The sequence below is a fragment of the Heterocephalus glaber genome, unplaced genomic scaffold (genome assembly GCF_053883595.1).
Source record: "Heterocephalus glaber isolate CG9 unplaced genomic scaffold, H.glaber_assembly_v1.0 deba00000347, whole genome shotgun sequence".
NCBI classification, from domain to species: domain Eukaryota; kingdom Metazoa; phylum Chordata; class Mammalia; order Rodentia; family Bathyergidae; genus Heterocephalus; species Heterocephalus glaber.
This window is the reverse complement of record NW_028258143.1, coordinates 3,746,001-3,761,109: the sequence shown is the minus strand read 5'-3', so window position 1 is coordinate 3,761,109 and position 15,109 is coordinate 3,746,001. Positions and strand designations below refer to the sequence as shown.

Below are 15,109 nucleotides of genomic sequence, written 5' to 3'. Positions count from 1 at the left end.
AAACTGTACAATATGTAGCATATGCCAAAAGTTGGCTCAAATCATTCAGTAGAGAAAATATTCTATGGTTTGAGAAAAGACAAGTGTGCGTGTGTGTGTGTGTGTGTGTGTGTGTGTGTGTGTGTAAGATTATGTATGTTTATGGGCAGGAGAGCATTACCCCAAACATAAACACTTTCTCTCCCACCACTTAAACACATCCACAACACTTAAAATGGTTTCTTTCAGGAGGAGAAACCATGAGAGTCAAGGGGTCCTTAAATAGTGGCAAAGCTCTGTTAGTCCATGGTCTTTCTCTGTTCACCAGGATTGAAAAATAAAAACAAAGACTCGGCCAGGAATCAATATTTTCAAAAGGAATAGCAACTTACAGTACAAGAGTATTTGGATTGCTAAGTGCCTTCACTTCTCTCTGTGTTGCCGTTTGCTGCTGTGCTCATTGTGAAACCTTTTTGCTGGATGTGTTACATACGATGAGCTTGGGTGTTATAATAAACAGAGAGGAAGGCTGCAATAATGTATTTCAGTTAGGAAGAAGCACTTGAAAGAAATTGGTTTTGCTATACACATGATGTGAGCCAATCAATAGTGGTTTAGTTTGACAACCACTGTCAATATCCATTGTCACAGTTCAGAAAGTCTTTAATGGATAGTTCTTCAAAACCCAATGATTTTAACACATGTTCAAAGTCTTGAAATACATTCTACCTGGCAGAAATTAATCACATTTAACTCTTAAGGTTGTACACAAGAATCTTTTATTAACTGAGAGGAAAATGACAGTCAATTTAAATACATCTATACATACATATATTCATACATACATGTGTACACATATATTGAATGCAACAGCTTAGAGTATAATCTAATAATACTGAATATATAGGAAATGCTAAGGAAATATTGAAAAGTGAGAGGCACTGGGGTTGAGGATTAGGAGGGTACTGTTTGTAATACCTGTTCTTATTACTTAGTGAGTAGTTCTGCAATGATAATGATACAAAACACCTATCATAACCTAGAGATTAATAAGAACTGTTAGCATTTACTGCATGCTTATTTACATACTAGTCATTTTGCTGGGTTTTCTGTATATATCAGGGCATTTAAATTACACAGCAATCCTTCAGATTATATATCTTTATAATCTGAGTAAACATATTAACTACCTTTTAACTACTGTTTATTTGCCTTTCATATATTTCTCAAACTACCTGTGCCTTTCATATATATTCTTTTGGTTCTAGCACAAATTTTATGCTTGAAAACTTAAGAAGACATTCTAGCATATTCTTTTCTGAAAAAGCATTATAACATTAATAGAGACAGAAGTTCAGGGCCTTAAGTAAAAAGCTTCAAAGGTGTCATATATTACTCTGCTGTATACCTTTCAGAAATGCATGTTTGTTCACATTGTAACAAATATACGAACAAATTTACATACAATATATTCTGGTAGCCCTCACTATAAATGAATATGTGGAGAGAGGATTTAAATACTACCTGATTCAAACATTGCTAAACTTGCTAAAGGTTTGAGTCAGTACATTAACTCTGAGATATGCAATAGTTTTAAATATGCATTTTCATTCTCAAACTTTACTCATTATTTCACAGAAATGCAAGCATTAATTTCTTAGAATCTTACTATACTTCTACCTCTATAATGTGGTCAACATGTTTTAACTTTATTTTGAATTTTTTCTTCTCTCTATTTATAGTCTGATATTCATTTTCTATGTAAGGTTTTATCATTTAATTTGGCCATGGCTTATTTCCTAGCATTAGAAGAGTACACATTCCTGTATTTAATCTACCATCTTTCCTCATGGAAAACATACTTCTATTTCATACTTCCCTTCGTTTAGATTAATATCCTATGTTATTTTTTCTTTTCTTCTTAGTAATTTTCCTTCAAAAATCAGCTACTGCTTTAGCTCGGTAGCCACTTACTTTATTAGCATATTCATCAAAGTTTTGAGGAGCTCTCAAGTGACACAGTATCAAGATGTAAGAAGCCCAGATAAAATACATACTCAATAGAAGACTGTCTTAATGATCTGAATTTTTATATCCCACCCTGTGACTTACTCTGTTTCAGGAAAAATGTCTTGTGTATGTTTTAAAATACTCAATAGATTCTTGCTATGTAGGTGGATCTTCTCTTTCCTTTTTGCTTTTTCTTAAAATGCAGTATTATCTATGAACTGCAGTACAGAGTCTAGATCATAAAAACAAAACAGATAAATCTAAAATAGGAAGAAACTTACGTTTTGTGATATTATGCTCAATATTTTCCATAACTCAAAACTCTGCTAAATGCTATAATAGTTTAAACAAAACACCTTGTCTTACACTATGTAAACACATTATCATGGTAGACACACCTGTACAGTATTAGCAGCAAAATAAAAATATGAATCCTGTACATAAAAAGATGGTGAAGAATTTGCATCATAGATAGATGAAAACAATAGGCTATGGAAAACGTGGATTTATAGCCTATTAGAAGTAATCATGGAATTTCCATAAGGCTGAATGGTAGTTTTCCAGTTCTTTATTAACACTGAAAATGTAAGAAATGTAGTAGAGTTCAACTACTTAAACTAGATAACTTAGTCTAAATTTAAACATTTTCATTTTATGAATTTTCACTGTTCTATAAATGGGTAGATAGTGTAAATATGAATCATTGAATATATAATGTGTGCATATCTTTCTGTCATGAATTGAATATCTTTGTATTCCTAAAATGTCTAAGTGGGAACTAAGTGGTTAAAACAAAGTACTGCTGTTAAAATGCCCTGCATTCCCTTTTTCTATTATTTCCAGATTTAATCATGATTTGTGTTTTACATAAGTCTTTTAAAGTTTCAATAACTCAGTTTCTCAGGCTGCAAGTTAGAGGTTGAAAATGTGACTTGTATTTACATGGACCATGTAAAAAGAGATATTAAATGATCAAAAGTACACTAAGCCCAAACTTACCCTTTCTGCCCACTCTGAGGCAGGAAGTTATGTGCAATTCTGTGAGATCTAAAACTGCTTATTGGAGAAGGCAAAGCAGTATTCATTACAGCTCTGTGAATTAGCCCAAGCATATGTGCCCTGGAAAGAACCAGGCAAGAGACTGAAAAGAAATTTAATAAACTTTATTTTTTCTTTTCAATCAATTCTGGATGAGATGTTCTTATTTGAGTAACTTAGAAGGTGGTAAACAGCATAATTCCAAGTAAAAGAAGGTTGTATTAGAAAATGGGATTGGAGATAACTCAGTTCTTTGTTATGTAATCCTTGTGATGTTCTGAGAAGTGTTTTGGAATCTCTGGGGATAAAGAGCCTGACATAACCTTATTTTGTCATTTCTTTGTGGATCTTTTGCTCCACACACTGCCAAGTGATAAAATGATTGCATTAGGCAACTGCTGCCAGCTTTCCCATGATGTCCTCCTGGAGCTGCATTGACATGTTGGGGGCTCTTAACTGCTAACAAAGCCATTTATCTAAACCTGATGTCGATCCCTATGTAAATCTCACCTGGAAAGTGAAAACAAGTAGCTTAGAAAGCTGTTTGTAACATTTCTGAAGAGGAATGGCCCTGCTCTCCCTTAGCAGCATTTACAAAATGTTAGCTCTCTCTGATTTTCCAAATTAAAATAATAATAATAATAATAATGATAATAACAACAACAACAACATGTAATTGTAACATGGGAATATCTCAAGAACAGCAGTTTGGCAGGAAAAAGGATATTTCAAAATAAGGTCCCCAACAAGAAGAGTTCTGGCAGATGCACAGTCCTGGATCATATTAACCAAACTTGCATTCTGGAAGATTTGGGGGTTTTCTTTTGTGGTTCCCATACCCCCAAATAGACTGGTAGGAGATGTTCATCAGCCAAACTGACTGGCTTCCCTCTCCATTCCTAGTATGGTAAAATGAATACACAAAGGGAAGCCATTACAATAAGCATTCCTGCCTCCAGAGGTGGTTTTAAGACCCTAATAGCTGTGTCAGGTATAAAACTTGTTTTGGCTAATGCCTATTCTCATATGTAATGCTATTAACTTAAGATCATCTTAGAAAGCCCACTATCCTCACATCTTAGGAAGCCCAGGATTCTAACTCCCCTCTGGTGAGAGCAGCTTTAGCACAAATTAAATCTCTCAAATGGTTAAGAATGGTGCTTAAAGCTAATGCCTTTGGCCTGTGTGTATTGAGACTTAAATTGCATATTGTTATTCAAGATTCTTAGTCTTTGAAAAATATTCTATTTGTTTGGGCTTGAAAGAAGAGATTGCCCATCAATGGAAGAAAGAAGAGAAAACCATAAAGGAAATGTAAGAAAATTGTGTAAAACCTAGGAAGCTAGTACAATTCGGGTTAACTGTACGTGGAGGTGAAAATATGTAGAATTAAGAGTGATTCCTCCAGTCTCCTATGTAAATCAGATTAAATGCTTTGGAATTTAAACCCATATCTCTTTCAGCTCTTTTCACTTTCAAATAAAAAGTTTAAATGGGAATGGGAAAAAAAAACTGTTCATTGGCTTAACATAAATCTTTAAACTGCAGGGAGCTTCACCCTCAAAAAGTAGTTGAATCTCTGAGGAAAAAGAAAAGGCTGAATTCTATTTTTCATAAATGATGGATTATTGTACCACACTGTGTATTTTCCAGTAAAGTGTCCTTTTATTTGCACTGTGTGATTACAAGTTTCTAAAAGTATGTGTGGGGTCACTTGGGTGCTGTGGGAAAATGCAAGGAACATTGGTCTGTTAAAATCAGTAGTGAAATCAGAAGCAAAGTATGTCCTGATTATCATAGGCATGTGTTTAAATTTTGCTTTCCTTAATTGGTTATGTTGTATTTACTTAAAAGAACAATTTGGCAAGTTTTTCTCCCTTGACAACGGAAAAGCATAAACTGTTTTGTAAGTTTGGCTGTGAAAAAAATCAGATTTGTAAACCGTAATATTCAAAGACCTTTACTGCTGTTCTCAGGGACCAAGTGATGGGCCTTGCTTTATAATCATGCATTTCTTACATTTTTATTTTTTATTTATATATAGTATATTCTAGTTATTTGTTAATAAAAACTATGCCATATGTTATAGTCATCTATTGACTTCACTTCTGCATAACTCTTCTCAGAACAAAATGAGTGGAGTGAATGATAGCAAAGGCCTTGTAATTTGACTTGTCATTTGAGTACCATTATATATGGCATCAGGAAATAGAAGTTGGTCCTCTAGTCTGTCTCCAGGAAAGTCATCATTACAGGCAACTTTGGAGAGTTTGGCTAAGTTAAAAACTGTAATCATATCCAAGAGTATGCTAGTTTCTCAAAATATGTGAGAAGGAAATAAGATAAAGCACTTAAAAACATATTTCCAGTTCCTTTGAAAAGCCAATTCACCTTGCAGATATTTCTCACATGTGGAGCCAGATGGTGGCATTGAAAACAATATCATATACATATATATATCTAATTAAGAATACTATCACCAGAATACCTAGGGGCTTCCCAAAAGATATAACTCACTACATAATTATTTTCATAATCTAGCATTTATACTGTGTATACATTATATGTGTATATTTTAATTTGCAAAGTACTTTTTAATCACATCATTTTTATTAGCTCCAGAATGGCAGGAAAAATACCTTGGTTGGCCCTGTATTTCTTTAGATTCTGCTACTGGAAATGGCAAGATTTTGAGATGAGGCGGAAATAGAGAGCATTACCTTTGATGACCTGTAAAAGCTTTGGTCATTCCATACAATTCCAAGGTCAGACTTGAGAACAAAACTGCCCTGGGGAATAATTTCTCAAAGGCTATCCAGTTTCGCACCAGAGCGGGAACGACTGGAACTGTCTGCTGACACAGGTCAGAAACATCAGCGTTCACTGCAAAGGCTGGATTTAGAATGGAAGCCGAGTGGATCTCAGGTGGGCATAGTATATTAAAATACTCAGAATAATTCTTCCAGCCATACAAATGTAAAACATGCTTGAATATGTATGTTTCTATATAAGCAATTTTTGCTTGCTTAGGTGTTAAGAGCACTTGCTATTTCTCTAAACTGACCTGAAGTCGATCCCTCCCCCAGAATACATTAGATTGTGCTTCTATTGTATTCCTTTCCATGTTGCATTATAATTACCCAAGCAGTGTGCATTTTATTCACAACAGTTAACTCCAGCACTTCCATATAAGTAATAGGTGGTCATTTGTATCTTGAGCCATTTATTTAATGTAAATTTATCTAGTAACAATATTTTTAAAAGTAAAAAAAAGATCCTGATAATATAATAATTTCAGTAATATATTTCTTTTATCTGAAAATATTGAAAACATTACCATTTCAACATATGGCACAAGATGAATTGCAAGTGCTCAAGAGCAGAAAGCAACTAATGGTACACATATTGGACACCACAGTCCTAAATCAATGCTTAACAGTGCAAGTTAAGGTACTCATGGAAAATGGTAGTATTTGTAGAGCCCACTGGAAGAAATGGACATGACTCCTCCTAGTGCAAATATACACAACTCCCCCTGTGGTCCCAGGCTGTTCTGTTTCTGCCTTATTACCCCGAGTGCTAAGCGCTGAGTATCTGTATAACCCATTCTTCCAGGGGCGACAGATGGAAAGCTCATTCTAAAGCAGTGAATCCTAACATTTTTAAGGTCTAGACTCATTTACTCTCCTCATGTAAAAGTGGTTACACTTACATTACCAATTAATTTAATAAATAGCTAATGATGGGCAATAGACCAGGTAGAGATATATATATATATAAATATATATGCTATTTATAGATAGATATAGATATATGCTATTTATAGATAAAGATTTGGTTTTGTTTTTCACAGTTTCTTTACATTTTTTCAGTGTACTGATAGACCTTCTACCACCAATATAGGCAAATGTAAGCGGATCTTGTAAATTTTCCAAGCTGTTTAAGGAAGCAATTCTCAACAGGGAACAATTTTGTAGTCCTCCCAGAGCACATTTGGAAATAGTAAGAGACATTTTTTATTGTCATAACTGAGGAACGATTGGTACACTGTTGGGTAGAGGCCAGGGAGGCTGCTCAGCATCCTACACAGCCTGTGTAAGGCAGCCTCCTACAACAAAAGTTGACTGGTCTAAAACTTTAAGAGTTGAATTGTGCTAGTTTAAAGTAATATAAAGTATTATAGTCCTTTTAAGCAGCAAGAATTCTTTCAGTATAGCATCTAGTCCAATAGCTTAATCAAACTTTAAACTTAATTTCAAATAAAACCGCTCTTCTCCCACTTAGCAGGCTGGCAAGATGTTTTCCTCTTCCTGTCCTTCCCAGCCCTACACTTCCTATCTTGTTAATTGAAATTTACAACTCCTTTGTGGTTCAATCTGGAGGAAGGAGGATGCAAAAATACTCTGACTTGTTCAATTATAGGATTTCCCACACCCTACACCCTAAGATCTTTTTAAATATATATAGACCTAAATTCTTTAAAACAGTACCTAATAAAGTGCTTCAAATGCATACATTTTGTCAACAATTGACTTAGAACAGTGGAGACCTGGTTGAGGTCTACATCTTATCTTGTAGACACAACAAATTATTTTCAGTAATTAATAATAAGACACCACTAATGCCATTATCCTGGACTTAATGAAAACCCAGAAGGTACATGTAGTCTTTATCATTGAATTCACAGCCATAAGCATGGACCCTGATTATTAGTATACATTCAACAAGTATTTGAAACTGACACAGAATTGACTTTGAAAATTAAGCTAAGAATATGAAACTAAAGATAGAGAACTTGTGATAACTGTATGTCATAAGGAGTATAAGAAATATCTGCTGTTGAAAAAGAAATGACTTTGAGTTAACATTTAAAAGTGACTGACAAAATTATTTGAGGAAGCAGAACCTTCAAAAATGCCTGCATTACTTAGAGATAGTATATGATCAGAATTATGTGAAATTAACAATGCTAAAACATCCTCCCTATAATTTTTTTACTCTGAACATAATTTTGTGTTGAAATAAATATAAGTAAAATTATCTAGATGAAATTATTAAATATAAGAGAATGAAAGTGAAAATGAATTGTGACTATATGGAGCTAATCCCATCGCCCACTGAGGTTCCGATAGGACTAATACTTTCCTATGCGTAATTTTACTCATACACCCTATCTAGGCAGAAGGACCAGAGCTATTAATTTAGGTAGTTGTTCCATAACTACTGTTTTCTATCCATATTTGCATAAAGTAATAATCATAAAGAGAAATTTACTGAAAGTCTCTGACTTTGTTTTTAATCTCCAGTGTTCAGACTGCATCACAGTGCTTCGGATACAAGCGACAAAAACAGAGTTAAAAGCCGATTAAAGAAGTTTATTACCCGAAGACCTTCCTTGAAAACTCTGCAAGAAAAAGGACTTATTAAAGGTACAAGACATTCTATACTTGCACTATAACTGTGATAAGTGAATGCTCTTCTGTGTCTATACCCAATCAGCTCTAAATGAATATTTAGGTTGTTGTACTCTTGCTTATTAAAATTTCTGCTCTGTAATACAGGGAAAAATAGTTGTCTAAGAAATGAACCCTGAGAGAGTAAAGGTGGAATGGTGGGACCATAGAAAAAAGTATCTAGTTTGGGCATCCAAAGATTCGGAATCACACCAGGAGCAGAGAAGAGGTACCCTAGGGGGTAGACAGTTAGAATGACTGCATATTCCCATGTGCCTGAGCAGTCCCGGTATAAACCTGTTGTCTCAGCATACATAATTACATCAATCCTTGCCACTCTCTCAAGTGTCTCTTTTGGATAATGTTATCTGATCACCAAGTCCGGGGCTGAAATATGCGCTAGGAAGAAAGTCTGAAACATACTAATGTTATGAAAACTTAGGGCTATGGACTGCTGCAGGGCCAAAAGCTTAATCTAAGCTGAAATAATGAGATATTTTTGTAAATAATCTAGGGTACAGAACCTAAACCATCTTAGCCACCATAACAGAAACATAGTACATGGTCCCTGGTGTCAGACTAGTTAGAGTGCTCTTCTACCATTCATTCGCATCAAGACTGAATAAGTTATGAACTCCCTGAGCCTCAGCTTTCCTGTCTGTTAAGTGGAGTATTTATACAGACCTTGGAGAAGGCATTGGACTAGCTATTGCTTCATAGAATAGTACAACAGTACCTTGCCTTCGACATTAGAATTTATCCTCTAGATTAACATTTTCTTAGAGAAAATTTAGTTATTGATTGCCTGCCATTTTGTAAGACAAAACCAGATCAACTGCCTAAACAATCCCAGTTTTACCGAAAGTCTAAATGTATCATAACAGTGGCAAAATGAATGGGATTTTAATTCAGTGGCATGGCCTGGCTCCAGTCAAACTGCTAGCAAACTAATAACCCTTGATAGTGCCCTAGAATTGGTCCCAAAAAGCAGCAAAGGAACTGGATGCCTAATGCAGTTTCATCCTGATGCAATGGAGCCACAGAGCACATTCTGATGCATGCATTTCCTATCTTAGAGCTCCATTAAATTTTCACCATAGCTGACCAATGAGTCAGTATTCATTAGTAGGGCTATGGAAAATCTATGTGAAATTCTGATTTGATAAGCTTCCATTGTTGTCTTCAGTGGAATTTTTTTCCGAACTCAGATCAAGTTATGCAAATGTAGTCACTTCTTGGGCTTGTTTCAATTTTAACTATGAACTTTTTTCAAGGCTTTCACAGAGATGTTTTTCAACTGAATAAAAAGCATTAAACCAATTTTTAAAAAGTGTCTAGCCATTCAAACTTAGTACTTTAATCCAATTTCTTACATATAAAGCAAAGATTTAGAAAAATAGTAAAATTAATGTTTTTAATCAGTTAAGAGAATTCACATAAAATAAAATAATGGCTAATTTTTCCAAGCAAAAAGGAGTAACTCGTTCAAAAGGAAGAATTATTTTTAAAAGATAATGGCCTTTAAAATTGATCTATAGTCCATTTGGCCAAAGAATCTGTATCATACTCTTTGAACTGTCTAATTTTCCATGTCCGGACAAAAGGCCTCCTGCCAAGGTGAGGAAAGCTGTGCTCCATAGCTTATGCCTTACAGTTTTGCTTCCTGAAATCTGGGGGAGCTCTGTGGGGCCAAAGTCCCTCTTCCTACTGTTTACACTTCTATGTACTGTCACCAAGGCTTGGGGGTTCTGAGCACTGAATTCATCCAGGCTTCCCTGAGGACCACAGTGGGGGCAGGAAGAGCTGCTTTAGTGGCAGTGACACCCACCACAGTCAGGGCCACACAGTACATTATGTCAAAGAGAGTTACACCAATATCACAGCATCATATCAGTTACAGAACCTTTCTTCAAAGCCAGTGTTTTAAATACTCATGAAGATATGGCCAATATGTCATTACACTGGCCAGGATTTAGATCTGGAAAACGGTCCCTTGATGGGGCTACATTTTGTAATTTCTTTAATATGACTAATGAGAAGGGTACTTTGTGATGCTGAAGGGGAGGGGCATCAGAGAATTCTGAATGGTTGTGCAATGGAAAGAAACCCTAACAGCTCAGGTGGGTGTAGCAATCATTGTGCCATTGCAGTGGTGGCCTCTGAAATTTTCCCCAAGTGCATTCATACTTGCCAAGGGGTTGGCAAGCCCTTTTTAAATACATGACTTGAGTATACTGAGTATTTTATGGGAAACAAAACTTGAATCAGCTTAATATATAAATTATAGGTAAGAGGGTACATTATAGGGTTGTTGGTGTGTTTGAACATATCCTGAACTTGCTTTTGGATCTCAGTAATAGCTCTTTAATTTCAGTCAACCTACCTTATGTGATCTTTCAAATAATTGCATAAACATCCAAGAAAAAGAAATACTTGGAAATCGAGATTTTAAAGAAGATAACAATAGTTTTTTTTTAAGGAATAATTAATATGTCCTAGAATCAAAATAATACTCAGACAAAATTGTATGCTTAGAAAGAAAGTGGTTTTAGTCATCTTAATATAGAGAAAACCTAATATGACTTTAATAGAAACAGAAATTAATATCGTGATACCTCCATTTTTAAAATAATTATATTATAAAGTAAATAACCTGTTTAAAGATTCAACAGAATATCTCAAAGATGTATTATGATACATAATACATAATACAATGCTTTTTACCTTCATCTTAATTTTATTCCCCAGAGGACACCACTTTAAGTGGTTTTCATTTATAGTTCTTCTAGAGGTTGCTTCCAAATGCACACTATTTGTTATTTAGGAGGCAGGCTGTTTGTTCCTGTCAATATCTTTCTTATTTTTTAATGCTGCATGTCTTGACTTCTCAGCCTTATAATTCTGCTGCAATAGCACAAATTTGACACAGTTACACCAAGCCTTGTTTCCCTGGTCCTTCTCTTCCCCAAATATCAAAAGCAGTTCATCTCATTGCCTTTTCTATTGTATTTCTGCATCATGAAATTTTATATTATTTCATTTTTTTCTATGACTCACTTATAGGCTAATTTTAAGTTAAAAAAATCCAAATTACTATGTTTGCACAAGGTTGTTTACTGCACTGGCAAGGATTAGACTTCCTTCTCTGTTCTCACAATCTCATAAACCCCGTGGCCCTCAAAGGGTAATGCCCTGATCACAGTGAAAAAAGTTCTTCTCTCTTTTATGATAAAGGGTTATATTAATAATTTTGCTCTTTTCTGAATGACTTTTATGAATTTTTCTTATGTTTTGGATAGAGATGTGAAAAAGACAACAGTTTTATTTTTGTCATAGAAATATTACAGAATCTTTGGCCAAGTAATGTGCCACATTGCAGTAACATATCCAGGGTCCAGGATTATGATTTATGGACCATACAAGTGATAATGTTCTGCTTTCAGAGGTTATACTCCACCACTGACTTAAAATCTTGCTGTCTTTTAGTATACTTCAGCTTTTTATTGTGACATTCTTCTAAAGATTTCTCCCCAACCAGAGTTCCATGTTTTCTTTCATTTGGGGTATTTATTGTCATCAAATAGTTTCATCCTCTTCATCTATCCTCCCTGCTTTTCTTGGGGTAAGGGGTAAAGCTGGGGCTTTGGCACTGAGCTACATCTGCAAGCCCCTTTTTAATGTCTATATTGAGACTCTTGTCTCACTAAGTTACTCAGGCTGGACTTGAACTTGAAATCCTCCTGCCTACCCTCCCAAAGTGATGGGATTATGGGCTAACACCATCAGGCCTGGCTCCACCCCTGATTTATTTCCCCTGAACATCTTCTTCTAATTCCTTGAATTCTCTCATTTCAGTTTAGATTGTTGCTCTCCAGGATCATTACCCTGTGATTTCCTTTCACTGCTCTTCTGTGTGGTATTCACTATTCTCTGAAACCCACAGTTTCTCTTTCTGCCTCTGATCCGTTCTATTACTATGTAATAGGCTCTAGCAGCTCCTTTAGAAAATAGAGACTTCAAAGGCCTAACAGTACCTTCACTGTGCCCACACGTGATCAATAGTTTTGTTGTGTTTAAAATTCCATTGCCTTTAAGAAGACAATGTTGTATGTTTCACTCTTACACACTAGGAGTTACTTAGATTTTTTTCTCTCAAAACATTAGGTTTTTGCCTTTGATATTTTTAAAATCAAGATTATATATTTGACAAAATTTTTTAAACTTACCCTGCTTATTACTGTTCAACTCTGTAGTTTTTGCCCCTTTGAATCTTGATACATTTCTCCTGCATTTTTTTCTTCTTCCTCTTTTGAGATCTTTATTATTTGAACATTAGATCAATTGTACGGATTCCTTCATTCAATCTTAATTTTTTCTCATATCCTGAAAGAATTTTCACTTTTATCTGACCGATCTTTATATTATTTTATCTTTAGCAATCATACTTTAATTTACTGGGTTTCTTTTTCTCTGCTTGTTCTTAGGTCTTATTCATAAATCTCAATCTCTTATACCATGAGGGTAAAAAACTTTGTTGATCACTTTACTCTCATAACCAATAGGAAGAATAGCACTAGCACTCAATAAATTCTCATTAATTGAATATATATTGCAAAAAATATTTCTAAACTTACCTGAGGACATAAATTAGAATTTATTTTTGAAGTAAATAGTGAAAAAAAATTTATTTTAATGAAAATTGTGGAGAAAAAATTCAATTTATTTGGAAGTATAGCAGCTTCAAAATTTGACCAATGCAGGTTTAACATTGGATTCTTCCATTACTAGTTATATAACTTAATATCTGATTACTGGCTTGCTCCTCTATGAAGCTTATGTCATAAAGTTTAAACTAAGTAACATGTAGAACGAACCTTACATAGTGCCCAGTCATCTTAGCCATTCATCACCATTTTTTCCCTTCATTCTTTTGTTCATTCTTCCTTTTTTCTTCTTTCCTTTATCTCATCATTCTTTCCATCTTCTTTTTCCTCTTCCTTTCTTCTTTCCTTAGGTTCATGGAGGAAATTATGACCAAGTTAACTTTAGAAAACCATTCTTCCAGGCGTAAATTTAAAATTTTAAGAAATTGATGTAGGCAAATATCTAGAAAAGTTAGCCATAACTCACAGAAAGCTCCACTGAGAATTTAGCTTATGTTTATTATTTTGGTAATTTTTATTGCAGTACTCATACATACATGGGCGTGAGCTCCTGCTTTATTTTTCCTAATTACACTCACTTATATAGTGTAATCTAATTATTTAAACATTTAAGTAGTTATCTACATACACAATAAGGTTTCTGCCAAAGAAAAATGACTTTGAAAAATTACTTTTGTAAAACATATCAATAACATTGAGAAGTAAAGAAATATTTGACATTCAAATTTAGAATATGAGTTGTCAGCCCTAAACTCTCTACAACAGTTACGTTTATGAGCAACAAAATCACTGAGTTAAGTGGAAAATGGTTTTAGATAATTTGTTAGAATTATGTACAACAGAGTAACCTTATTAATTTAGAACATATATGTATTCTAGAATAAATATATATATTCTAATGTGTGTGTATATATATATATATATATATATATATATACACATACACACAACATTGCAATGTAGCTTTAAATAGAGACACGTTCCAACTTTGCCACTTTATCAGTGTTAGTCTGAGAATAACTGTACTTGAATTTATATACTAGGGCATGGGTCTATCATTGCTTGGGCCTGAAATATTCTCACAACTTTCACAATATGCACTAATGTGCTTAAAAATATCTTGTAAATCTTCTTTTCTTTAAACTTCTTTATGGTTCATAATTGAACTGTGATCCTTACGTGTGAGCTATGTCATGATTTAATGTTAGCCAAAATTAATAGCCAACCTTAAGCTTCTTTATCTTGCCCTCCAAGCTTCCTGGTTCCTTTGCATTAATATTTCCCAGGCAGTTTCTGTTATTTAAAGGCTCTTGGGAGCAAATGTGTTGGTAATAGAGTACCACGTAGCTAGCTTTTGGTCGGTAATAAACTACAGGTCATCATGAGAGATGGAGAAATGTTGGGGGTAAATGTACCTGGGTAGCAGGTTAAGCTTGTGTCTTTAAAAGCCTGTTATCCAAGGAGGAAATGATCCAGGTCTTCTAAGATATTAAAAGCAGATTAACTGTGGAGCAATGAAAGAAAATGAGGTCCAAAAATCAGAAATGGTAATGTATTGGAAAACAGGTGAGCCAGTATAAAAATCTGCTTCCCCATGGTTCAAGAATTTATTCTCTTATAGGAAAAGACCTTTTTATACAGACATTAGTGAGAAGCAATCAATATAATTTAAGATGATGAATTATGTATATATATAGTTTGCCCACTATATCCAGAATTCCACCAACCGTATTTTTAAAATATTAGAAAAATCTTAGTATTTTTGTTTTTAGTCAATGGCCTCTCAAGCCACACTAATTCTTGCCCTGGTTATAAGTGCTTTTTAAAATTCATTCTATGGACTACGTATCCTTACAAGATTACTCAGAATTCTCACCTGTTATACTGGTTGAGTCTAATTCTGGTGCAGCTTAAAAATATTGTATTGAGCCTTCCCATTTAAAGATAGTCAAATTCCCATAATAT

At 34.3% G+C, this 15,109-nt stretch overlaps 1 protein-coding gene across 2 annotated transcripts in view; it reads left to right on the top strand.

Annotated features, from left to right (window-relative positions):
- Window positions 1-15,109, top strand: part of Arhgap15 (Rho GTPase activating protein 15) — a 609,508-nt gene that overhangs the window by 331,086 nt on the left and 263,313 nt on the right. For both annotated transcript variants that reach the window (XM_021237176.2, XM_021237181.2), the window contains one exon: window positions 8,334-8,456. In XM_021237176.2, the coding sequence (XP_021092835.1) occupies window positions 8,334-8,456 (123 nt within the window). The remainder of the gene's footprint in view (window positions 1-8,333; window positions 8,457-15,109) is intronic.